At 52.4% G+C, this 25977-nt stretch overlaps 3 protein-coding genes across 3 annotated transcripts; 1 reads left to right on the forward strand and 2 right to left on the reverse strand.

Annotated features, from left to right (window-relative positions):
• Window positions 1–156: 156 nt before the first annotated feature.
• Window positions 157–3650, forward strand: TMEM79 (transmembrane protein 79). Its single transcript, XM_030465261.1, has 3 exons — window positions 157–865; window positions 1982–2195; window positions 3407–3650. The coding sequence occupies exons 1-3, from the start codon at window positions 157–159 to the stop codon at window positions 3609–3611; spliced, it is 1128 nt and encodes a 375-aa protein (XP_030321121.1). The 3' UTR covers window positions 3612–3650.
• Window positions 3651–5672: 2022 nt separating this feature from the next.
• On the reverse strand, window positions 5673–13099 carry GLMP (glycosylated lysosomal membrane protein). The gene is made up of 6 exons (XM_030465260.1): window positions 12990–13099; window positions 10535–10792; window positions 9002–9184; window positions 8649–8867; window positions 7461–7738; window positions 5673–6402 (listed from the first exon to the last, which is right to left on the reverse strand). The coding sequence occupies exons 1-6, from the start codon at window positions 13065–13067 to the stop codon at window positions 6234–6236; spliced, it is 1185 nt and encodes a 394-aa protein (XP_030321120.1). The 5' UTR covers window positions 13068–13099; the 3' UTR covers window positions 5673–6233.
• A 702-nt stretch (window positions 13100–13801) lies between these two features.
• CCT3 (chaperonin containing TCP1 subunit 3) lies at window positions 13802–25657 on the reverse strand. Its single transcript, XM_030465256.1, is given in 14 exon segments — window positions 13802–14112; window positions 14870–15001; window positions 17593–17838; window positions 18620–18803; window positions 18928–19009; window positions 20186–20318; window positions 21366–21515; window positions 21926–22112; window positions 22289–22406; window positions 22715–22811; window positions 24358–24420; window positions 24545–24595; window positions 24773–24834; window positions 25552–25657. Coding segments are annotated over 14 exon segments (1638 nt in total). The 5' UTR covers window positions 25583–25657; the 3' UTR covers window positions 13802–14010.
• Between the last annotated feature and the right edge of the window lie 320 nt (window positions 25658–25977).

A 25977-nucleotide genomic window follows, 5' to 3' on the forward strand; every position in this document is an offset into this window, starting at 1 on the left:
TTTTAATTTTTTTTTAATCTATTTCCTTTTTTTCCTGGCACAGGGTGAAAAAACCCAAGGAATGTGAACCTGAATCCTTTTGGACACCTCCAGGGTTTGGGATTTTTTTGGGATTTTTGGGGTTTTTTGGGGTTTTTTTGGGGGGGAGCCACTCCCATGGCTGCTGCTGACCCCATCCTGTCCCCTGAGGAGGTGGCTTTGCTGGTCCTGGACAAGGTGACCTTGGACACCCCCTTGGAAAAAAACCTGGATCAGCACCCAAGGGACCACGGTGCCACCCTGCCATGGGACCAGTGCCACCCCAGTGGGGACCAGTGCCACCCCAAGGCCCCACCAGAACCCCTGGAGCCAAAGAGCTGCTCCCCCCCTGAAGGTGACACCCTGGAGGACTCTGTCCCCAAGTGTCCCTCGATGGAAGCCAAGGATGAGGACCCCCCCTTGACCCCCCCCCACGTTTTTGTCCCCATCGACCCCCACTGCATCGAGCAGACCCCTGGCAAACCCAAAAAACCCCCGAACCCCCAAACCCAGGCGGGCTGGAGGGGAGGTTCTGAGAGACCCCAAACCCTCCCCCCCAAACCTTTCCAACCCCCCCACCCCACCCGTGCCCCCATCTTGGCTTTTGAGGGCCTGGTGGCCAAGACTCCCCCAAGCCGGGGGGAACCTCGGTGTCCCTGGGCTGGGGGCTGCAGGGACAACCTCAAAGCCGTGGCTTCGGGTTTTGGGGCTTTGTTCCTCTGTCCCTGCTTCCTCTACGGGGCCTTCGTCTTCCTCCCCTTCGATGCCCCCCCCCTGCCCACCCCCGCCGCCCGCCTCGTCTACACCCTGCGCTGCGCCGCCTTCGCCACCTTCCCCATCCTCCTGGGTGAGCCACAGGCCCGGGGGGGGCTGGGAGGGGCCTGGGGGGGATTAGGGGCTTGGGGGAGGAGGTTTGGGGGGGTTCTGAGCCCCTCATCCCAACCCTGGGATGGGGGGGTGAGGGGGAGCTCGGAGGCAAAATGGGGTTTCTTGGCTCTCTTCTCATCCATGTTGGGTTGGGTCTTGGTTGGTTGGGTCTTGGGTGGTTGGTTCGTTGGGTTTTGGTTGGTTGGTTGGGTCTCTGTGGGTGGTTGGGCCTCTCTTGGGTCCCTCTTGGTTGGTTGGGTCTTGGTAGGTTGGAAGTTCCAACTTGCCAGGACTTTGAGGGGTGGAACTTCCTTTGCCACCTTCCCCATCCTCCTGGGTGAGCCACAGGCCCGGGGGGGGGGCTGGGAGGGGCCTGGGGGGGATGAGGGGCTTGGGGGGAGGAGGTTTGGGGGGGTTCTGAGCCCCTCACCCCAACCCTGGGATGTGGGGGTGAGGGGGAGCTCGGTGGCAAAATGGGGCTTCTTGGCTCTCTTCTCATCCATGTTGGGTTGGGTTGGGTCTTGGTTGGGTCTTGGTTGGTTGGTTGGGTCTTGGGTGGTTGGTTCGTTGGGTTTTGGTTGGTTGGTTGGGCCTCTATTGGTAAGTTGGGTCTCTGTTGATTAGTTTGTTGGCTCTCTGTTAATTGATTGGTTGGTTGGTTGGTTGGTTGATTGGTTGTCTCTCTGCTGATTGGTCAGTTGGTTGTCTCTCTGCTGACTGGTTGGTTGGTTGGCTCTCTGTTGATTGATTGGTTGGTTGGTTGGCTCTCTGTTGATTGATTGGTTAGTCAGTTGGCTCTCTGCTGATTGGTTGGTTAGTTGGTTGGCTCTCTGCTGATTGGTTGGTTGGCTCTCTGCTGATTGGTTGCTTAGTTGGTTGTCTGATGATTGGTTGGTTCTCTATTGGTCAGTTGTCTCTCTGTTGATCGGTTGGGTCTCTATTGATTGGTTGGTTAGTTGGTTGGCTCTCTGCTGATTGGTTGGTTAGTTGGTTCTCTATTGGTCAGTTGGGTCTCTGTTGGTTGGTTGGTTGGTTGGTGGGTTGTCTCTCTGCTGATTGGTCGCTGCAGCCCCCGCTCACCCCCGCTTCTCCACAGGGATGATCGTCAGCGGCGTTTCCCGCCTCTGCTCCTCCGCCCTGGAGCCTTTTGGGGAGCTGGAGCGGGAGCTGGAGCTGCACCGCACCTACGTCTCCCAATCCATCCAGCTTTTCATCCTCTACTTCTTCAACATGGCCGTGCTGGTCACCTACCTCCCCCAGGAGCTCCTCAAGCTCATCCCCCTCCTCACCGGGCTCTTTGCCATCTCCAGGTAATTCCAGCCCAAAATTTGGGATCCTCCCAACAAAACTCCTTCCCAATTCCAGCAGTCCAGAATTCCCAATCCCAACCTTTCCAAACCTTTCCTTTGGGCTAAAACTCCCAAGTCTCCACCTCCCTTTCCCATTTTTCCAGGTTATTTTTTGGCTTTCCTATCTCCAGGTAATTCCAGCCCAAAGTTTGGGATCCTCCCCCAAAACTCCTTCCCAATTCCAGCAGAGGGAAAAGGAGGGAAAAAAGGGGCTGCTCCATCCCAACCTTTCCAAACCTTTCCATTGGGCCAAAAAATCCCAAATCTCCACCTCCCTTTCCCATTTTCCAGGTTAATTTTTTGGCTTTCCTATCTCCAGGTAAATTCAGCCCAAAGTATGGGATCCTCCCCCTGACTCCTTCCCAATTCCAGCAGTCCAGCATTCCAAATCCCAACCATTGGGTTAAAAAATCCCAAATCTCCACCTCCCTTTCCCTATTTCCATGTTGATTTTTTGTCTTTCCTATCTCCAGGTAATTCCAGCCCAAAATTTGGGATCCTCCCCCAAAACTCCTTCCCAATTCCAGCAGAGGGAAAAGGAGGGAAAAAAGGGGCTGCTCCATCCCAACCTTTCCAAACCTTCCCTTTGGGTTAAAAACACCCAAATCTCCACCTCCCTTTCCCATTTTTCCAGGTTAATTTTTTGGCTTTCCTATCTCCACCCCAATATTTGGGATCCCCCCCTGACTCCTTCCCAATTCCAGCAGTCCAGAATTCCCAATCCCAACCTTTCCAAACCTTTCCATTGGGCTAAAAAATCCCAAGTCCCAAATCCCTTTCCCTTTTTCCAGGTTAATTTTTTTGGCTTTCCTATCTCCAGGTAACTCCTGGAGATTGGGGAGATTTGGGATTCCCCCCTTGACTCCTTCCCAATTCCAGCAGAGGAAAAAGGAGGGAAAAAAGGGCTGCTCCATCCCAACCTTTCCAAACCTTTCCATTGGGCCAAAAAATCCCAAATCTCCACCTCCCTTTCCCATTTTCCAGGTTAATTTTTTGGCTTTCCTATCTCCACCCCAATATTTGGGATCCCCCCCTGACTCCTTCCCAATTCCAGCAGGGAATTCTCCAGGGAGAAAAGGAAGGAAAAAAAGGGGCTGCTCCATCCCAAGCTTTCCAAACCTTTCCTTTGGGCTAAAAATCCCAAATCTCCACCTCCCTTTCCCATTTTCCAGGTTAATTTTCTGGCTTTCCTACGCCATCGGCCGTTCCTTCCGGGTTTTTGGCTTTTCCATGACTTTCCTGCCACTCCTGGCCATGCAGCTCTGGAATCTCTACAGCATGTTTTTCCTGGAGCCTGAAAACCTCTTTGCTCTGGGAACACCAAAACCTGAGGAGAATTCCAAGGAAAGGGGAACCAAACTCCGGTATTGGGGTTGAGGGAAGGAAGGGGGTGGGGGGCTGCACCCCAAGAGCCTCCTCACCACCCCCCCCCAGCAAAAGGTTTTGGGGTGCTCAAAGTTGAGGGAGCTCCAAAAGGTTCTGTCCTGGTGGGAATTTGGGAAAAAAAGTCTGGAAGAAAAGCAAGGATGGGGTGGGATTTGCCCAACTTCCTGCTCAATAAAACCTTCACCCATTGGCTCTGGGGTTGCTTTTTTGGGGGGGTTCTGGGGTTTTTTTTGGGGGGGGGGGGGTTCAAGTCACAGACACAGGATGCCAACATCTCACCCCAAAAAGATTCTTCCAAAAGGGATTAAAAAAAAACCAAAAAACCCCTAAATGATGTTTTCTCCAAATTATCCCAACTCATCCTGACCCCATTTGTCCCTCTCCTCCTCCTGGGAAAGGAGGGAATCTCCTCTGATCCCAAGGGATGGAGAATTCCCCCCCAGGATGGGTGGTGGGCACCTCCTGCACCCATCAGGGCACCCCAAATTTTCTGCCACCCCAAAAGGGCTCCTGGAATTCCCCCTCTCCCCCCAACCCCAATCCTTTTGGCTTCTCCACTTCATCCCAATCCAATCCAAATCCCACCAAATAAAGGGAAACCCCCTCGGATCTCCTCCCCTCCTGTTTGGTGTCTCCAGACTCTCATCCCTGATCCATGGGAGCATCTGCAGCCCCATCCCAGCATGGAAGGGGAATGATCCAACTCCTCTGGATATCTCAGGATGGTTGGGATTCAACCCCAGCATGGAAAGGGAACCATCCAACTCTTCTGGATATCTCAGGAAAGGGAATGATGCAACTCTTCTGGGTAGTTAGGATGGTTGTGATTCAATCCCAGCATGGAAAGGGAATGATCCAACTCTTCTGGGTATCTCAGGATGGTTGGGATTCAATCCCAGCATGGAAAGGGAATGATCCAACTCTTCTGGATATCTCAGGATGATTGGGACCCCATCCCCAAACCCCCCTGGGGCAATCCCAGATCATGGATCCTCCCTCATCCCTTTTCTCCTCGGCTCCAACACCTTTTGGGCTGATTCCAACGGGATGAGGTTTAACACGGCCAAGTGCCGGGTCCTGCACTTTGGCCACAACAACCCCATGCAGCGCTACAGGCTGGGGACAGAGTGGCTGGAGAGCAGCCAGGCAGAAAAGGACCTGGGAGTCTGGATCGACAAGAAGCTGAACATGAGCCAGCAGTGTGCCCAGGTGGCCAAGAAAGCCAATGGCATCCTGGCCTGTATCCGGAACAGCATTGCCAGCAGGTCCAAGGAAGTGATTCTGCCCCTGTACTCAGCCCTCGTGAGGCCACAGCTTGAGTCCTGTGTCCAGTTCTGGGCCCCCCAGTTCAGGAAGGATATCGAGGTCCTGGAGCAGGTCCAAAGGAGGGCAACCAGGCTGGTGAAGGGACTCGAGCATAGACCCTACGAGGAGAGGCTGAGGGAGCTGGGGGTGTTCAGCCTAAAGAAGAGGCGGCTCAGGGGAGACCTCATCGCTCTCTACAACTACCTGAAAGGAGGTTGGAGCCAGGTGGGGGTTGGGCTCTTTTACCAAACGACTTTCAACAAGACAAGAGGGCATGGACTTAAGTTGTGCCAGGGGAAGTTTAGGTTAGATATTAGAAAGAATTTCTTTACGGAGAGGGTGATCAGGCATTGGAATGGGCTGCCCACTGAAGTGGTGGATTCTCCGTGTCTGGAGATATTTAAAAAGAGCCTGGATGTGGCACTCAGTGCCATAGTCTAGCAACCGCAACGGTGGTTCAAGGGTTGGACTCGATGATCTCTGAGGTCCCTTCCAACCCAGCCAATTCTATGATTCTATGATTCTATGATTTTAATTCCTCCAAATCCCAGGAGCAGAGTGAAAGTTGGAAGGAGCCTCCAAGGATCCCCAGATCCAACCCCTCAGCCAGGACAGGGTCACCCAGAGCCACCCCACAGTGTCCAGGATGTCCCCAGAGACCCCACCACATCCCAATCCCACTCTCCCAGGCCTTATTTTTTTCCAGGAAGTTTTTCCTTCCCTTTGGATCTCCCACTCTGCAAAAAATCCACTTTATTTGGTGACAGAGGCAGTGACAGACACAGTGTCACCCCCCCCTCAAGGTGACACAGGACCCAGAGGGCACCCAGGGGTTGGGGGGACCCATCCTGAACCCCAGAAATGGTGCTGGGTGTCCCTTTGGTGCCAGCAGAAAGGTCCTGAGGTGTCTGTGAGGTGTCCTGGGGTGTCCCCAGCAGCAGGAATCACCCTGGCAGGAGTGGCACTGGGTCCCCAGGCTCAGATGTCACCCTGGAGTGCAGGGCAGGACAACATCTGCCAAACATGGAGGGGTTTTATCCCTGTTTTAGGAGATTCCAGAGCTGATGGGAATCCCAACACTTCCTCTGGCTGGATGGATCAGGAGGAAATCAGAGGAAAAAATAAAAACAAAAATCAGCCAGAGGGAGGAGGACACAAAAGTGACACAAAAGATGCTGGAAACTTCGCTTTGGTCCCCTCTGAGCAGGGACAGAGAGGAGGGCACAGGAGATCCCAGGATTTGGAAGCAGAGTTGTTTTCCTGCTGAGGAAAAGGATCCCAGGGATCTTCCCCCAGGGATTTTCCCCCTCAGTTGATGGGCTCATACTCAGAATATTGTTTCCTCTGTTCAAAGAGCACCACGCAGGTGCCCACCAGGAGCATCACCAGGGGGGTCCCCAGGGCCATGGCCATGATGGAGATGACCAAGGAGGAAAAAGTGTCCCTGGGGGGCTTCCCAAATCCCAGGAGTGCTGACCTGCAGGAAAAAAAATCAGGGAGGGAGGAAAGAGAGGTCAAACATATCCCTGGGAAGGGGCTGGAGGGATGGGATGAGGGGGAACGGATGGAGAGGAGAAATTGGGGAGAAACTGTTTGGGGTGAGGGTGCTGGGAAGGGAAAAGGGGGAAAGGGGAAAAGGGAGAAAGGGAAGGGGGAAGAGGGGAAAAAGGGAAAAGGCGAAAAGGGGGAGAGGGGAAAGGAGAAAGGAGGAGGAGGAGGAGGAGGAGGAGGAGGAGGAGGAGGAGGAGGAGGAGGAGGAGGAGGAGGAGGAGGAGGAGGAGGAGGAGGAGGAGGAGGAGGAGGAGGAGGGGGAGGAGGAGGGGGAGGAGGAGGAGGAGGAGGAGGAGGAGGAGGAGGAGGAGGAGGAGGAGGAGGAGGAGGAGGGGGAGGAGGAGGAGGAGGAGGAGGAGGAGAAGGAGAAGGAGAAGGAGAAGGAGAAGGAGAAGGAGAAGGAGAAGGAGAAGGAGAAGGAGAAGGAGAAGGAGAAGGAGAAGGAGAAGGAGAAGGAGAAGGAGAAGGAGAAGGAGAAGGAGAAGGAGAAGGAGAAGGAGAAGGAGAAGGAGAAGGAGAAGGAGAAGGAGAAGGAGAAGGAGAAGGAGAAGGAGAAGGAGAAGGAGGAGAAGGTTCTGGGGAGACCTCAGAGCACCTTCCAGTGCCTGAAGGGATCCAGGAAAGCTGGGGAGGGACTTGGGACAAGGGCCTGGAGGGATGGGATGAGAGGGAATGGCTTTGAACTGGAAGAGGGGAGATGGAGAGGAGAAATTGGGGAGGGAGAAATTCTTTGGGGTGAGGGTGCTGAGTCCCAGGTTTCCCCAGAAGCTGTGGCTGCCCCATCCCTGGAATTGTTGGAGGTTTGGATGGGGTTTGGAGCCCTCTGGGCTGGGGGGAGGGGCTGAGCTTTAAGGTCCCTTCCAACCCAAGCCCTTGAGAGATTCTAGGAAAGGAGAGAATTACACAAGAGAACCCCCCCTAACTTGGCCAGCAAGTTAGTCATGAGCAGGAAAGCATTTTTCATGCAGAGCAGCCCCCACTCACCAGCTGAGGTAACGTTTCTCCTGGTAAACTTTTCCATCCTCTCCCCCAAATGAGATATTAATGGCACTGACAGTGTAGGTGCTGCCTAAACCCTCCCCAAAGTAGGCAAGGACCAGGCTGGAACCAGGCAGGGTCCAGTTGGCTGCTTGCAGGCCCTGTGACCTGCACTGAATCCCATCCTCACGCCGGGGGCTCCGGGAGCCATAGGCTGTGGCTTTCCACTGCAGGAAGCTGAGTGTGGAGCTGTCATTTTGGGATTCAGCTGCCAGGGAGAGCATCTGGGGGAAGGAGAAGAAGTGGTGAAAGGAGAACAAGTGGTGAAAGGAGGGCAGGAGATCCCAGAATCATTTGGGTTGGAAAGGAGCTCTGGGATCAGCAACTCCAACCCTGGATCCACTCCCCCCTGTGATTCCCAGCCCAGGGCACTCAGTGCCACATCCAAGCTCATCCTAAAATCCTCCAGGGATGGAGAATCCACCCCCTCCCTGGGCAGCCCATTCCAATGTCTGATCCCCCTTTCTGGAAAGAATTCCTTCCTAATTCCCAAGCTAACCCTTCCCTGGCAGAGCTGAAGCCCATGGCCTCTTGTCTGACTGATAGAGCCCAACCCCCCCCTGGCTCCAACCTCCATCCAGGGAGCTCCCTGAGCCTCCTCTTCTCCAGAGGGGCCTCCTCAGCCCTTTTTATTTTTGTCCTGGATCCCTTCACAGCCTCCTTGCTCTTCTCTGGACCTTCTCCAGCACCTCAATCTCCTTCCTGAGCTGAGGGGTCCAGAACTGGACCCAGGATTCAAGCTGAGCCCAGGGACAGAATCCCTTCCCTCTTCCTGTTGGCCACACTCTTCCTCAGCCAGCCCAGGTTGCCCTTGGCCTTCTTGGCCACCTGAGCACCCTGTTGGCTCCTTTTCAGCTTCCCAGGACCCTTTCTGCCACTCTGTGCCCAACCTGGAGCTCCCCAGGGGGTTGTTGTGTTGCACCTCATCGCACTGCAATCATCCCAACTCTCCAGACCCCTCTCCAGACTCCCTAACTCGGTCTCCTCTGCCCCAGTTTCCTAACTGGGGACTCATCTGCTCTTCAGGCCAGGCTGAGCTGGAGCTGGGGTGTGGGTGCTGCTCCCCCAGGGTGCTGCAGCAGGGCCCAGGGCTCCTTCCTTCCTTCCTTCCTTCCCCCCCTTTCCCATCCTCACCTCAAAGATGGTGGGGGTGTACTCGTCGTCGATGGAACGCGCCGAGCGCAGCACCCGCACAGCCCCCACCTCCTCCACCGTGGCCACTTCCAGGGAAAACTTGGAGCTGTTCCCTTGGGGAGCCACCCCAGCCAGGACAAATTCCACCTTGGAGCTGTTTGCTGTGTGCAGGAGGCTGGGGAGAAGCCCGTCACGGCCACCAGCCTCATAGGCTGTCACCTGCAAAGGGGACACGGGGAGGGATCCGTCAGCACTTTGGGAAAACTTCCAGCTTTCCAGAAGGTTGTGTTGTTTTTTTGGGGATGTGGGATTCCTGCAGGGTGGTGAATCCCTCTCATCCCCCAGGGACTCACCCGGAAGGTCAGGCTGCCATTGGAGAAGCTGCCAGCAGGATCTGTGGCTGGGACCCCCGTGAACTCTGCTGTCAGGGCTGTGTGGTTCAGGGTGTGGTTGGTGTTTTCCCAGGAAAAGCCAGAAAGGTCATAGGTGGGATAGAAAAGCTCTTCCAGGGTTTGGCTCTGGCTGTACTCAAACACCTGGGGAGAGGAGAAAGCCCATGAGGTGTGGACAACCACTGCTCCATGGTCCTGATGGAGAAAGAGATCCAAAAAAAGAGGAATTGATTGTTCTTTTTTTATGGGACTGATGTTTTCCCAGGAAAAGCCAGAAAGCTCTTCCAGGGTTTAGGTCTGACTGTACCCAAACACCTGGGGAGAGGAGGAATTCCATGAGGTGTGTTGTGGTTGTACCACTGCTCCATGGTCCTGATGGAGAAGGAGATCCAAAAAAAAGAAGAATTGATTGTTCTTTTGTTGTGGGGTTGATGTTTTCCCAGAAAAAAACAGGTCAGAGGTGGGATAGAAAAGCTCTTCCAGGGTTTGGGTCTGGCTGTACCCAAACACCTGGGGAGAAGAGGAATTCCATGAGGTGTGGACAACCACTGCTCCATGGTCCTGATGGAGAAGGAGATCCAAAAAAAAGAAGAATTGGTTGTTCTTTTGTTGTGTGGTTGATGTTTTCCCAGGAAAAAAGGGTCAGAGGTGGGATAGAAAAGCTCTTCCAGGGTTTGGGTTTGGCTGTACCCAAACACCTGGGGAGAAGAGGAAGCCCATGAGATGTGGACAACCACTGCTCCATGGCCCTCAGACTCTGATGGAGAAGGAGATCCAAACAAGAACAACTGATTGTTCTTTTGTTGTGTGACTGATGTTTTCCCAGGAAAAGCCAGAAAGCTCTTCCAGGGTTTGGGTCTGACTGTACCCAAACACCTGGGGAGAGGAGGAATTCCATGAGGTGTGTTGTGGTTGTACCACTGCTCCATGGTCCTGATGGAGAAGGAGATCCAAAAAAAAGAAGAATTGGTTGTTCTTTTGTTGTGTGGTTGATGTTTTCCCAGAAAAAAACAGGTCAGAGGTGGGATAGAAAAGCTCTTCCAGGGTTTGGGTCTGACTGTACCCAAACACCTGGGGAGAAGAGGAATTCCATGAGATGTGGACAACCACTGCTCCATGGTCCTGATGGAGAAGGAGATCCAAACAAGAACAACTGATTGTTCTTTTGTGTGTGACTGATGTTTTCCCAGGAAAAGCCAGAAAGCTCTTCCAGGGTTTGGGTCTGGCTGTACCCAAACACCTGGGGAGAGGAGGAATTCCATGAGGTGTAGACAACCACAGCTCCATGGTCCTGATGGAGAAGGAGATCCAAAACAGAGCAACACCCACAGCTCCAGCTGAGACACCACCAGAGCAGAAGACACAAGGGGGAATTTTAGGGTTGTTATTTTTTTGCTGCAGCTGAAAAAGCTCCCAACCCCCCCAAAAAATTCCCCTTCATCCTGGGCAAGAGTTCCCAGACAAAATAAAAAAAAAACCCTCCCTGGGTGGTACCTTGGTGAAGACAACAGCAGCAGAGGAGACCACACTGCTGGGGGGTTCGATCCTGATGGCACCCGTGGGGCTGGGGGAGAGGAGTTGGGTCCAGTTGATGTGCAGGGCACTGGTCCTGCTCTCTGTGGCCACCAAAAGCACCGTGGGGGCCCCGATGCTGCTCCAGATGTAGTGCAAGGTGTCCCTAGGTCCCACTGCCCGTACGTGGAGGAGGTTGACAGAGGAACTGTTCCATCCAGGGTTGTATTCCATGGAAACCTGGAGGGAAAACCCAGAGAGCTTGGATGAGGGTCAGGAAAACCACAGAGAAAAGTCCCACAGGAAGGGATTGGGGAGGTGGGGATGGATATTTGGGGTTCCAGATGGAGATTGGGATGCAGAGCCAGGGACACTGAGGAACTGAGGTTCATAGAGGAGCTGTTCCAAGCCAGGGTTGTATTCCAGGTATTCCATGGAAACCTGGAGGGAAAACCCAGAGAGCCTGGATGGGGGTCAGGAAAATCATAGAGAAAAGTCAGGAAGGGATTGGGGAGGTGGGGATGGATATTTGGAGTTCCAGATCATTGGGATGCAGAGCCAGGGACACTGAGGAACTGAGGTTGACAGAGGAGCTGTTCCATCCAGGGTTGTATTCCATGGAAACCTGGAGGGAAAACCCAGAGAGTTTGGATGGGGGTCAGGAAAACCACAGAGAAAAGTCCCACAGGAAGGGATTGGGGAGGTGGGGATGGACATTTGGGGTTCCAGATGGAGATTGGGATGCAGAGCCAGGGACACTGAGGAACTGAAGAACTGTTCCAGCCAGGGCTGTATTCCAGGTATTCCATGGAAACCTGGAAGGAAAACCCAGAGAGCCTGGATGGGGGTCAGGAAAACCACAGAGAAAAGTCAGGAAGGGATTGGGGAGGTGGGGATGGATATTTGGAGTTCCAGATCATTGGGATGCAGAGCCAGGGACACTGAGGAACATTTTACCCTCTGGAAGGAGAAAAGGAGTAAAAAGGTCCCACCTGGAACCCTCCTTTGGGGAGGAACAGACAAAATAAATGACCCAACTTGACTCAACAGGATGGCTCTGGGATTCCCCATTTGTGGGAAGAAGGACTCAGGGATATCCTCAGGGATAACTGGGTGGGAAAAGAGAAAGGGAGATGGAGGAGGGGAGATCCTGGATGGGTTGGAGCAGGATAAAAGGGATTTTCTGTCTTGTGTTTTTGCTTTCAGCTCAGACTTTTGACGAAATGAAGAGCAAGTTTCTCAGTGGCTGCTCCTAGGACTGATAATTCCATGTTTAGAATTCCAGCTGGAGACTGGGATGCAGAGCCAGGGACACTGAGGAACATTTTGCCCTCTGGAAGGAGAAAAGGAGTAAAAAATTCCCACCTGGAACCCTCCTTTGGGGAGGAACAGGCAAAATAAATGGGGAAAAGAGAAAGGGAGATGGAGGAGGGGAGATCCTGGGATGGGTTGGGGCAGGATAAAAGGGATTCTTTGTGGGTTTTTTGCTTTCAGCTCTTGGAATGAACAGCAAGTTTCTCAGGACTGATAATTCCATGTTTGGAATTCCAGCTGGAGACTGGGATGCAGAGCCAGGGACACTGGGGAACGTTTTGCCCTCTGGAAGGAGTAAGAAGGTCCCACCTGGAACCCTCCTTTGGGGAGGAACAGACAAAATAAATGACCAAACTTGACCCTACAGGATGGCTCTGGGATTCCCCATTTGTAGGAAGAAGGACTCAGGGATATCCTCAGGGATAACTGGGTGGGAAAAGAGAAAGGGAGATGGAGGAGAGGAGATCCTGGATGGGTTGGAGCAGGATAAAAGGGATTCTTTGCTGTAATGAAGAGCAAGTTTCTCAGTGGCTGTTCCTAGGACTGATAATTCCATGTTTGGAATTCCAGCTGGAGACTGGGATGCAGAGCCAGGGACACTGAGGAACATTTTGCTCTCTGGAAGGAGTAAAAAGGTCCCACCTGGAACCCTCCTTTGGGGAGGAACAGACAAAATAAATGACCCAACTTGACCCAACAGAGGATTCCATCCCATCCACCTCATCCTCAGGATAAATTCCAGGGATCACCAGGCTCAAACCCTTTCTTCAGTGATTCTCTGAGGTGTCTCAGGGTGGCTGAGGATCCCGGCTGGGCCCGGAGCTGCCTCAGTTTCCCCCCGAACCCCACGGGGAAGCTCAAGGAAAGGTTCCTCAGCAGCAGCCACGGCTCCTGGGGACAACCTGGGGCTCAGCACCCTCAAACTAAAGGATTTTCCCCTCACATCTCCTCTCCATCTCCCCCTCACCCCATCCCTCCCGACCCTTTTCCCCAGTCCCTCCCGGGCATTCCCGGAGCTCCTTCAGCCACTGGAAGCCGCTCCGAGGTTTCCTCTTTTTCTCCTCCAACCTCTTTGTCCCTCACTCAGTTCCCGAACCGAACCGAACCCCCCCTCCCCCGTTACCTCCCTGGCGGTTCCAGCCCCGAGCGCCGCCCGCAGCGTCCCCAGAACCAAGAGCGGCGCGAACGCCGCCGCCGCCATCTTGTGGCGCCTTTATATCCCGCCCGTCACGTGACCGCTCGCAGCCCCGCCCCGTCCCCTCAGGGCTTCTTAAAGGAGCCGCAGCCCCTTTTTTATTTATTATTCCTCTAATCTTATTTTATTTTATTTATTTTTTTAAATTTTTTTTTATCTTTAGGGGGGGTGTCAGTCCTCAGCTGTGTCGTGACACCCCAATTCTGTCGCAGAATGGTGAGGGGGTAACACTGCTCTCAGCAGAAATCCCTTCCTCCCCTTCTCGTTCCTGAGGACTCAGCTAAAAAATAATAATAATTTTTTTTGTTGTTGTTTTCCCTTTTTTTTTTTTTTTTTTCTGGAGCTTTCGAGCTGTCAGGTTACAGACTTTAGGACAAAATAAGTTGGAAGAGCTGTTGAATTCCTCAAACTCAACCCCAAAGGAGCTGTGATCCACCCCAATTCCTTCATCCTTGGAAGGCAGCAGAAAAACTCCAGGAATTGTCCCCATTCCCATCCCTCCTGGAGAAAAAAATCTTGGATCAAGGCCACCACCACCCCCACTGGGACTTTGGGAAGGGGAGGTGACACTCTAAGTGGGTGTCCTGGGATCCTGGGTGGTGGTTTGGGAATCTTTCCCCTTCTCTTTTCCTCCCTGAGTGAACTGCTGATTCATGAAATCATCTGATTTATGAAATGATTTCTGGAATTCTTTGAGTTCTGGAATTCTGTCATGATGTCATTTAAGAAATTCTTTGATTTATGAAATGTTGGGGTTTATTTTGGAATCAAAAATCCAAGAAACTCCCATTGGAGCCCCAGAACCTCCCCCCTCTTGGAGCAGGAGGAACCCTCAGGACACTTTTCCCACCTTTGGGATGTAATTTTATTTTTTTTTATTCCTTTTTTTTTTTTTCCTCTCATCCCACCCCACGGATTTAGGACAGGGTTGTTCCATCCTTTCCTCTTCTCACTCCTGGGTTGCCTCAGGTGTTGGGTGCTGTTTCTGCTCTTCTCCCTTTTTTTTGTGTCCTGAAACGATGTCATCGATCCGGAGCAGGAGAACTGCAGTCTGGAAGAGGAAAAAAAATCCCAAATTCCCCAATTTGGGAATAAAATCCCCTTCCAAGCTCAGATTATGGCCCTAAAAAAACAAAACCCCAAAAGCTTTTGGGGGAAATCTTCAAGTTCAAGGACAAAGAGAGCCCAGGGAGGTGGCAGGGACAGCTCAGGGAAAAGGGGATTATTTGGAGGGATTATGGATTGAAGGAAAAACTTGGGAATTTCCACCTCAACCTGAGGAAAAATTTAATCCCTGGCTCTGAGAAGTTGTGGAATTTCCTTCTCTGGAGGCTTCCAAACCCTTCCTGAAGAATCCCAACTTCCAGATGAGGTTTCTCCTCAGGATTTTATGGAATCTCCTTCTCTGGAGGCTTCCAAACCCTTCCTGAAGAATCCCAACTTCCAGATGAGGTTTCTCCTCAGGATTTTATGGAATCTCCTTCTCTGGAAGCTTCCAAACCCCTCTGGATGTATTCCTGGTGTGCCAAGGGGGGGGTGGGCACCCATCCCTTCCAACCCCTGAGATTTGGGAATTCTAAAAAAAAAAAGGGATTTCAGCTGCCTTGGATCTGACAGCAGAGAGCAGATGCTCAACCCAGGAGGGTTTTGGAGTTTGGAAAAGGTTTGGAAAAAGGGTTTGGAAAAAAAAAACCTCCAGGGATCACTGGTGGGATCCCAGCACACTGCAAAAAAAAGGTGGAATCCAACAAAACGACCCCAAAAAGGTTTGGGGTGATTTCCCCCCTTTCCATCCCCCCCCTCCTCACCTCCACAGCTGTTTTGTAGGTTTGCAACTTGACTGCCAAAGGTTCCCAGATTCCCAATTCCTTCATATCCACCAAGGCTCCTGTCTCCCCGTTGACTCCCCAGCTCTGGCTGCCTTCCTGGGTGTGTTTTGCCTGGAAAAAGGGATTTAGGGATCAGCACCAGGGAGTAGGAAACCCCAAAGTCACCTGGAAATTCCCAACTGCCCCATGGGATGAGGGGAAAAAAAACCTGAGGGAACTGGGAAATGATCCTTCCAGTCTTCTGAGTGCTGGAGTTGAGACAAGAGCACATTCCCTGGAAACAATTCCCTGAAGGAGCAGAGCTGGAGTTTTGCTCTCTCTCCCTTCCCTGCAATCTCTTCCCAAAGGATCATTTGGATTTTGTGGGATTTTGAAACCCCAGGAGCTCCCAGCAGCCACGTTCCCACTTCCAGTTCTAACCCCAAATCTTCTCCAGCATCAACATCCCAAAATCCCTCAGCTGCTTCCTTCCCCCTTCTTCCTTCCTGCAGAGGGAAGAGCTCCAGGAAACACAACCAACTTTCCTTGGAAAACAACCCCCAGGGAAGGGCCTTCCCACCCAATTTGTCACCTCAGAGCCTCTGGGACCCATTTTTGGGGTGGGGGCTGCTCTGGGAGGGTGAATTTTTCTTCTTCTCTGAGTTCTGGGGGGGTTGTTTGTTCCTTTCCCTCTTTTTCTTGGGGAGGAGGGGTCATATTTCCTCTTGCTCCAATCCCACAGCCCCAGTGGGATCTCTTCCCAAAGGATCATTTGGATTTTGTGGGATTCTTAAACCCCAGGAGCTCCCAGCAGCCACGTTCCCACTTCCAGTTCTAACCCCAAATCTTCTCCAGGATCAACATCCCAACTGCTTCCTTCCCCCTTCATCCTTCCTGCAGAGGGAAGAGCTCCAGGAAACACAACCAACTTTCCATGGAAAACAACCCCCAGGGAAGGGCCCTCCCAACCCAATTTGTCACCTCAGAGCCTCTGGGCCCCATTTTTGGGGTGGGGGCTGCTCTGGGAGGGTGAATTTTTGTTCTTCTTTGAGTTCTGGGGGGGTTGTTTGTTCTTTTCCCTCTTTTTTGGGGGGCTGAGAGGGGTCATATTTCCTCTTGCTCCAATCCCACAGCCCCAGTGGGATCTCTTCCCAAAGGATCATTTGGATTTTGTGGGATTCTTAAACCCCAGGAGCTCCCAGCAGCCACGTTCCCACTTCCAGTTCTAACCCCAAATCTTCTCCAGCATCAACATCCCAACTGCTTCCTTCCCCCTTCTTCCTTCCTGCAGAGGGAAGAGCTCCAGGAAACACAACCAACTTTCCATGGAAAACAACCCCCAGGGAAGGGCCTTCCCACCCAATTTGTCACCTCAGAGCCTCTGGGCCCCATTTTTGGGGTGGGGGCTGCTCTGGGAGGGTGAATTTTTGTTCTTCCCTGAGTTCTGGGGGGGTTGTTTGTTCCTTTCCCTTTTTTTTTTTTGGGAGTCATAATTTCCTTTTGCTCCAATCCCACAGTGGGATCCTGATGGGAATCCCCACACCACAAAAAACTTCTTTTCCCAGAGCTCCCAACTCAGAAGGGCAAAAAAAAAAAAAGGGAATGTGGGGGAAGGAGGAAAAACACATCCAGAACTTCCCATCCTTTTCCTTACACACAGAATCACAGAATCACAGAATCCTTGGGGTTGGAAGGGACCTCGAAAGATCATCTAGTCCAACCCCCCCTGCCAGAGCAGGGCCACCTAGAGCACTTCGCATAGGAACGTGTCCAGGCGGGTTTGGAATGTCTCCAGTGAAGGAGACTCCACGACCCCCCTGGGCAGCCTGTTCCAGGGCTCTGTCACCCTTACAGGAAAACAATTTTTCCAGATATTCAACTTGAACCTCCTGTGCTCCAATTTACACCCATTACCCCTTGTCCTATCACTGGTCACCACTGAGAAGAGCCTAACTCCATCTCCCTGACACTCACCCCTTACATGTTTGACAACATTGATGAGGTCACCCCTCAGTCTCCTTTTCTCCAAACTAAAGAGACCCAGCTCCCTCAGCCTTTCCTCAGAAGGGAGATGTTCCACTCCCTTCATCATCTTAGTAGCTCTGCGCTGGACTCTTTCAAGCACTTCCCTGTCCTTCTTGAACTGAGGGGCCCAGAACTGGACACAATACTCCAGGTGTGGCCTCACCAATGCAGAATAGAGGGGGAGGAGAACCTCTCTTGACCTACTAACCACCCCCTTTCTAATGCACCCCAGGATGCCATTGGCCTTCTTGGCCACAAGGGCACATTGCTGGCTCATGGTCATCCTCTTGTCTACCAGGACCCCCAGGTCTCTTTCACCTACATGCTCTCCAGCAGGTCAGCCCCCAACCTATACTGGGCCATCGTGTTGTTCTTCCCCAAATGCAAAAACTCTACACTTCCCCTTGTTGAATTTCATCATGTTTCTCTCTGCCCAACTCTCCAGCCTGGTCTAAGTCTCTCTGAATGGCAGCACAGCCTTCTGGTGTGTCAGCCACTCCTCCCAGCTTAGTGTCATCAGCAAACTTGCTGAGGGGTACATTCTTATACCCTCATCCAAGTCGTTGATGAAGATATTGAACAACACCGGTCCCAGCACCGACCCCTGAGGGACTCCACTAGTCACACACCTCCAACCAGATTCTGCCCCATTGACTACAACTCTCTGACTCCTTCCTTTCAACCAGTTCCTGACTTACCCTGAGGGAAGTCAGCACACGGATGGTGCTGGCCCCACAGTTCTGGATCAAAGTCCTGGGAATGACTTCCAGAGCTTGGGCTGCAGCCCTGTAGGGCCACTGCTCCACTCCTGTCATCCCTTTGGATTTCTCTGTCAGGGAATGGGACACAGCCATTTCCGTGGCTCCTCCTCCTGGTACCAGCTGGGGATCCATCAGGACATTCCTGCAAACCTGCATGGCATCCTGCAGGTTGCGTTCCACTTCCTGGGAAAAGGGAGAGGGGACATCAGAGAGGGACCCCCAGCACCCCAAAACCTGCTGCACTTTCCAGCTTTTGCCTGGAAATTCTTTTTTCCCCTCTAAAATCCAAAGGAATCTGAGCCCACAGTGGTTCATCCCAAAGTTCCACCTCCTGCCATGGACAGGGACATCTCCCACCAGCCCCATCCAGCGTGTCCTGGAATATTTCCAGGGATGGGACACCTCCACCCTCCTGGGACAGGGGACATCAGAGGGGGACATCTCCAGGGACCCCCAGCACCCCAACACCTTCTGCACTCACCAGGTTTGGCTGGGAATTCTTTTTTCCCTCTAAAATCCAAAGGAATCTGAGCCCAGAGTGGGAGACCTCAAAGTTCCACCTTCTACCAGCCCAGGGTTCTCCCAATCCCATCCAATTTGTCCTGGAATATTTCCAGGGATGGGACACCTCCAACCTCCTGGGACAGGGGACATCAGAGGGGGACATCTCCAGGGACCCCCAGCACCCCAACACCTTCTGCACTCTCCAGGTTTTGCCTGGGAATTCTTTTTTCCCTCTAAAATCCAAAGGAATCTCAGCCCACAGTGGTTTATCCCAAAGTTCCACCTCCTGCCATGGACAGGGACATCTCCCACCAGCCCCATCCAACCTATCCTGGAATATTCCCAGGGATGGGACCCAGACAACCTTGCTCAGTGATTTCTCCCTCAGGTTTCCCCTCCTGCTCTTGCTTCATTCACACACACAATTTCTGGATCCTATGGAAGAGTTTCAGGGGAAAACTTACAGCCAGGATTTCTTGCTGGCTCCACGCAGGACAATGGTGCAGGCTTTGGGGTCCTTGCACTCAGTGATGAAGGCAAAATACTCATCCCCTATTTTTTTCACCTCAAAAAGCCTGGCCCCAGTGCCCACATCCTCCTCCCGCAGCTCATCAGTGCGGCTGACGATCCGAGCTCCACAGGCCCTGGATAAAACACAAGAGATTCCCAGAGGAAAAAACAAAAAAAAAAAAACATGGAGAAAAAGGAAGTGGGAAAGGAAAATTCCCAAGCAGGAGAAAGCAGGGAGGAAGAGGAGGTAGGATTTACCTGGCAATCCTGTTGTTGTCTGTCTTCCTCACCCTGCGGATGGCGCTGATGTTGGCTTTCATCAGGTAGTGCTGGGCCAAGTCTGAAATCATGGATCATGGGATGATGGGATGATGGGATGATAGGATCATGGGATCACAGCATCAGCCAGGTCAGAAAGGAGCTCTGAGATCAGCAACTCCAACCCTGGATCCACTCCCCCTGTGGTTCCCAGCCCAGGGCACTCAGTGCCACATCCAAGCTCATCCTAAAATCCTCCAGACACGGAGAATCCACCCCCTCCCTGGGCAGCCCATTCCAATGCCTGATCCCCCTTTCTGGAAAGAATTCCTTCCTAATTCCCAACCTAACCCTTCCCTGGCAGAGCTGAAGCCCATGGCCTCTTGTCTGACTGACAGAGCCCGACCCCCCCCTGGCTCCAACCTCCATCCAGGGAGTTGCAGAGAGTGATGAGGTCTCCCCTGAGCCTCCTCTTCTCCAGCCTCAACACCCCCAGCTCCCTCAGCCCTTCCTCACAGCAATTCTGCTGGATCCCTTCACAGCCTCCTTGCTCTTCTCTGGACCTGCTCCAGCACCTCCATCTCCTTCCTGAGCTGAGGGGCCCAGAACTGGACACAGGACTCAAGCTGTGGCCTCCCCAGGGCTGAGCACAGGGGTAGAATCCCTTCCCTGGACCTGCTGGCCACGCTGTTCCTGAGCCAGCCCAGGATGCCATTGGCCTTCTTGGCCACCTGGGCACACTGCTGCCTCCTCTTCAGCTTCCCAGGTCCCTTTCTGCCACTCTGTGCCCAGCCTGGAGCTCCCCAGGGGGTTGTTGGGTTGCACCTCATTCCATTGGAATCATCCCAACTCTCCTCCTGCCTCATCTCAACCATCAGGGAAGATTTGTGCAGCTGGAGGGATGGGGCAGGATAAAGAGGACATGGATTTTAAAGGGAAAAAAAAAAAAAAAGGGTGATGGAAAGCAAAAATGTAACTTCTTAAAGAAAAGGAAGAAAATGAAGCTTTCTGGACTCTTCCTCACTTAGGTTTTGAGGTCAATTTTTTTTAAAAAAAGCAAAATATTCTGGGAAGTGGCCATGAAGTGTCCAGAAGCAACTCCTGCAGCATAGGATTATTTTCCAGAAAGCTAAAAACCAAAATAAAATCAAGGTCCCATTCAGAACCAGGTTTGGGTTGGTTTGGTTTTGTTTTTTTTTTTTTGAAGTGACTGATTTTCCACACCTGAGGAATCCACCAGCCAGGAAAATGACATTACCAGAAATTCCTTTTTCTGTGATGACCAAATCTGGCTTGACTCTGACCAGATCCTCACAGATCTGCTGGATGTACTCTTCCTCCATCTGCAGGATCCGGGCAAAATCTTCCTCTCGGGTTATTTCAATATCAGTCTGCAGAAAAAAACAAAAAAAAGAGGAATAAATCCCTCCCCCCACAGCCTCCTCTTCCTCCAAAAAGTTGCTTCAAGGCAGAACATACCAAAAGAGCCTTTTCCAGCTCATCCTGTGCACGAGTCACAGGGATTTTTACTCCTCTAGGACGTGGAGTCATGGAATGGAAGGGTTGGAACAGATGGGAAACCTCCACCCCTTGCTAGAGCAGGATAACCCAGGAGGGGGGTTGGAAAATGTCAAGGAAAAGACTCCACAACCTCTCTGGGCAGCCTAGGGAAAGTCAGGAAGAGGAGGAACTTCCCATATTCCAGCTTCAACCCATTATTCACATCCAGGAGGGGCTGGAATATCTCCAGGAAAAGACTCCACAACCTCTCTGGGCAGCCCAGGGATCCCTCACAGTTGGGAAGAGAAGGAACTTCCCAAGTTCCATCTTTAACCCATTATTCACATCCAGGGGGGGCTGGAATATCTCCAGGAAAAGACTCCACAACCTCTCTGGGCAGCCCAGGGATCCCTCACAGTCAGGAAAAGGAGGAACTTCCCATGTTCCAGCTTCACCCCATTATTCCTTGCCCTATTCCTGGGCCCCTCCCTCTTGCCCCCCATCCCTCAGATCCTGGACATCCATAGATCCCTCTCAGCCTCCTTTTCTCCAGGCTGAACACCCCCAGGGCTCTGTTTTTTTTTCCCAGGAGAGATCTCCAAGTCCCTTCAGCACCCTCATAGTTCTCCTTTGGCCTCTCCCAATGTCTCTCTGGAACTGGGGAGCCCAAAACCTGGGATCCAGAATTCCAGGTGTGCTCTCTCCAGAGCAGAGTGGGAGAAGAACTTCCCTGGATCACCCTTTCCCTGATTCCCATATTGGTATCCATGGTTTTGTGAGCAAACTGCTGACCCCTGGGGAATTTCCTTCCCCCCAAGGGCTTTCTCCACAGAGCTGCTTTTTTTTTTTTTTTTCAGCAGGATTTTCCCTCATTTATCCAGCTGGTTGGGATTATTCCTCCCTAAGTGCAGGGCTTTTTTCCCCAGGAATGCTTTTACCTGGCTCTCTCCTTTCTTGTATTCCAGGGAACAATCCAGGAGGACAATACGGGGGTTCTTGATCAGGCGCCTCATCCTGGGGTGGGTGACATCCTTGTTCACCATGATCCCCCTCAGGACACAGGAATCTTCACTGAATCCTCCTGGGATCTAAAGAAAACACCCAGGAGAGGGAAGGAGGCAAAAATCATCCCATTTCTCCCAAAAAAACTTGAGGATCTGTGCTCCTCAAACCAACCCACAGGGCTTGGAAAGCTCCACGCCACCACCCAGGGCCCCATTCTGGGTTCATTCGACCTAAATTAAGGAAAAAGCTGGGGAAAAACTTGGAAAATTGAATCCCTATCCCAGTGCCTGGCAGCAGGTGCTTGGGAGGTAGAAAACGGAGCAGTTTCCATGAGTTTTTGGGAGGGACAAATCTTTGACAATTTGGTTTTCAGGGCCTCAAATCTTTTCCAGGGTTTTGTCTGCAGGTGAGGAGCAGAATATTTTTTCCCAGTGCATTATCCAGAGGGAAAAAAGGAGCAGGGAGAGAAGCAAAGAGCTGGGGACACACTCACTTTTTCCACTTTGGCATATTTTTTGATATCAATTTCCTTCCTGCCATTTTCTTCCAGTTCCACAGTCTTGACAGCATCAAGAGCAATGCTGCAAGCCAGGTCAGCCCAACGATTGATGGCTTTGGTGTTTATGGCACTTTTGATGATTTTCAGCATCATTTCTTTGTTGTTGACATCCACAGGAGTGCTGAGACAAAAAGGGAAAACAAAATGGAGGGTTGTTCCAAGCTCCAAGCTTGGGAGTCCCCCCAAGTTTGGTTTGATTCCCAAGTTCCAGAAGGAATCACCTCTAAAAGGTCTAAAAAAACCCCAAAATTAATAAAATTATAGCCTGAAAATCAGCTCAGACCAGCCCAGACTTACCCAATTCTCTTTAAAGTGGTGATCATGTCATCCAGAGCCTTACGATAAGCCCCAATGATCACAGTTGGGTGCATCTGCTGCTCAAGGAAGTGTTCAGCAACAGAAAGCATCTCTCCAGCTAAAAAAACCACAAAAAAAACCCAAAACAACCCCAAAATATCAAACTTCAGCCAGCAGAACAATCAACACTTGGGGCTTTTCATTCATTGTGGAAAAGAACACAACTTCCCAAAGCCTGGAGCTGATCACTCCAGCTCCAAGCAACCCAAGGTTCCCTTCCACAGGAAAAGAAATAATTATATCAGTTTTAGGGTTGGGAAATAATTAGTATCTGTCTCATTAGGGCATCCTTGGAGTTCTGATGTCAAAAAGGGCAAATTTCAGCTTTAATCCTTTATAAAATGCCCTCTTTTCCAGGCTCCTTACCCAGGATGATGACAGATGTGGTCCCATCCCCAACCTCCTCATCCTGCGTGCGGCTGATCTCGATCATGGATTTGGCAGCTGGGTGTTGGACTTGGATCTGGGCAGGAGGAAAAAGAATCATGGAATGGGCTGGGTTGGAAGGGACCTCAGAGATCATCAAGTCCAACCCTTGATCCACTCCCCCCGTGGTTCCCAGCCCACTCAGTGCCACATCCAGGCTCTTTGGAAACCTCTCCAGACACGGAGAATCCACTCCTTCCCTGGGCAGCCCATTCCAATGCCTGATCACCCTCTCCAGAAAGAAATTCTTTCTCATCTCCAACCTAAACCTCCCCTGGCACAACTTGAGACCCTGCCCTCTTGTCTTGCTGAGAGTTGCCTGGGAAAAGAGCCCAACCCCCCCCTGGCTCCATCCTCCTTTCAGGGAGTTGCAGAGAGTGATGAGGTCTCCCCTGAGCCTCCTCTTCTCCAGCCTCAACACCCCCAGCTCCCTCAGCCCTTCCTCACAGCAATTCTGCTGGATCCCTTCACAGCCTCCTTGCTCTTCTCTGGACCTGCTCCAGCACCTCAAGCTCCTTCCTGAGCTGAGGGGCCCAGAACTGGACACAGGACTCAAGCTGTGGCCTCACCAGGGCTGAGCACAGGGGCAGAATCCCTTCCCTGGACCTGCTGGCCACGCTGTTCCTGAGCCAGCCCAGGATGCCATTGGCCTTCTTGGCCACAAGGGCACACTGCTGGCTCCTCTTCAGCTTCCTGGCAATCCAGACTCCCAGCTCCCTTTCTGCCACTCTGTGCCCAGCCTGGAGCTCCCCATGGGGTTGTTGTGTTGAACCTCATCCCCTTGGGATCATCCCAACTCTCCAGTCTGTCCAGGTCCCTCTGCAGAGCCCTCCTGCCTTCCAGCTGATCCACACTCCCCCCAGCTTGGTGTCATCTGTGAATTTATTAATTGTGGACTCAATCCCCTCATCTAAATCATCACTAAAGACATTGAACAGCACTGGGCCCAACACTGATCCCTGGGGGACACCACAGCCACCATTTTGATGCAGCCCCTTCAGCACCACTCTCTGGGGGCCTCCAGCAGTTCCTGACCCAGCACAGGGTGCTCCTGGCTGATCCAGAGCTTTTTCAGGAGAATCCTGTGGGAGGGGTTTTCTTCCCAAAAACTACAGCTTAAACTTCTCAAACCACTCCACCACCACCCTTCTGAAACAACCAAAGGCCCAACTAGAGCAAAGATTCTTCTTCCTTCTTGAGACTGAAAATAACTGCGTTGCAGTTTTGTGTCTCCCCGTTTTCCAGACACTGTCACTATTAGGAAGTCGTTTTAATTCCCACCAGGAATTCCTTGGGTGAATTATTTGTCACCCTAAAAGCCAACACCTGCTCCCAAGGTATTGATGCAGGTGATTCCAGCACAGGATTTCCTGGGTGAAAACTTCACAGTGTAAAAAACTCCCCAGGAAACTCGGTGGGACTGAAGTTGTTTTTCCACTGAGGGTAAAATGCTGGAAAAAAAAAGGTAATTCCTCCCCAGTGGGAGCCTCTTGGTGTCACTGGGGGGATGTTCAACTGTTTGGGGCTGCAGCTGGAGGATTCTGAGCCAGAGTTTAAGCAAGACAAGTCAAGGAGCAACTCACTTCTCGGAGAATTGCGTTGCCGTCGTTGGTCATCACAATCCCCCCCATGGGGTCCAAGAGCATCTGCAGCCACAGGAGGAGGAAAAAAGTAAAAATTTTAGAAATTAAAAACAAAAAACTAAGAAATTCTCAGTGGGTTTGGTTGGTGGGTTGGGTTTTTAAAGAAGTGAGCAGCAGAGGTTCTCACCTTCATCATAGCTCTGGGTCCCAAACACGTCCGGATAATGTCGGCGATTGTCTGGGAGGAACAAGAAAAAAAAAGAGGATTGAGAAGGCAAAAGGCTTAAAAAAAATAAAATAAACCCACAGGTGAAATGAGTTATCTGATTAACACATAAATAGAGCTTTCTGGGCTTGTTTCAGACACACAGACTGAAAAAAAGAAGCTAAATAAGCTGAGGAGAGCAAATGGTACCTTGGCAGCTGTGATATTCCCAGTCTGGACTTTTCTGCCAGATTCCCGTTTCATATTCTGACCTGGAGAGGGCAGGAAAACAGAAATATTAAAGAAATAGAATTTTAATCTGATTTTACTAAGAAATTCAAGGCTGGGAGTGTGAGGCTGGCAGTTCACTACCTCAGCCACACAAACTTGGGGCTGTCACTGGTTCTGAATGAAGTTTGAGATAGAAATGGGACAGGAAGGAGAAAAACCCTTCCCTCGAAAAAGGAGGGAAGCAAAGGGCTCAGGGCAGCCTCAGGGATTAACAGGAAGCAGAGCAAAGGGAGGGAATGAGACAGCAGGGCAGAAACAACCCCCCCAGGGAAATCGCAGCTTGAAAGGACAATGAATGAATCACAAATCGCTCAAGGGTTGGGAAAGGGACAAGAATGGGGACGTGGGAAGGGAGCGAAGCGGAGATGAGCGGGGAAGGAGTCCCTGGAGGGAGCTTGGGGTGGGTGCTGGGGGACGATGCTTTGAGCCCCCCCCCCTCAGGGAGCGCTGCAAGGCCACGGGCGGTAAGGACAGAGCCCACGCGGTGTGACTGAGCTCACGGGGACCCAGACAGAACCGGGGAGGCCCGGAGGGACCGAGGCCCAGCGGGACCCCCGGAGCATGAGGGGTGAATGGGGGGGGGAGGGAGGCTCAGCTAAGATGGCGCCGGAGGATGAGGAGGAGCGGGAGACCCCTTCCCCTGTGCCCCCCCCACACGCTCCCCCACAGCCCGGAGGTCCCCAGGAGGTGCCACTCACTGAGCACGAGGACGGGGCGCGGGGCCATCATCGCGGCGGCCACGGTTCTGTCGCGACAGAGAGCGCGGAACCTTCTGGAGAGCGAACTGCCGAGGCACCCTACCCCGCCTTCCGCCGCGCCGACCAATCCCGTCCCGCCCCGCAGGCCGGCTGGCCAATCAGAAGGCGAGGTCCCGCCCTCCCCTCTCCCAGCAGGTTGGGGTGAGAGGCAGCGCCTCAGCGCATGGGACCGCAGCGGGAACTGCGCATGCGCGGCAGGCCGGGGCGCTACCATGGGCGGTGAGGAGGAGCGGCGAGGGGAACACACGGAATTGAGAACCCCGAGGAGCTTTTCTCCTCCTGCCCTCCCCGTTGCATCTGTGTGGCGTCGTATCCAGGATACGAGGGCTCCTCAGGGGATGCGAGGCCCGCGAGTGGGTGGGTAGT

Source organism: Calypte anna, chromosome 25 (assembly GCF_003957555.1).
Source record: "Calypte anna isolate BGI_N300 chromosome 25, bCalAnn1_v1.p, whole genome shotgun sequence".
In the NCBI taxonomy this organism is placed as follows: domain Eukaryota; kingdom Metazoa; phylum Chordata; class Aves; order Apodiformes; family Trochilidae; genus Calypte; species Calypte anna.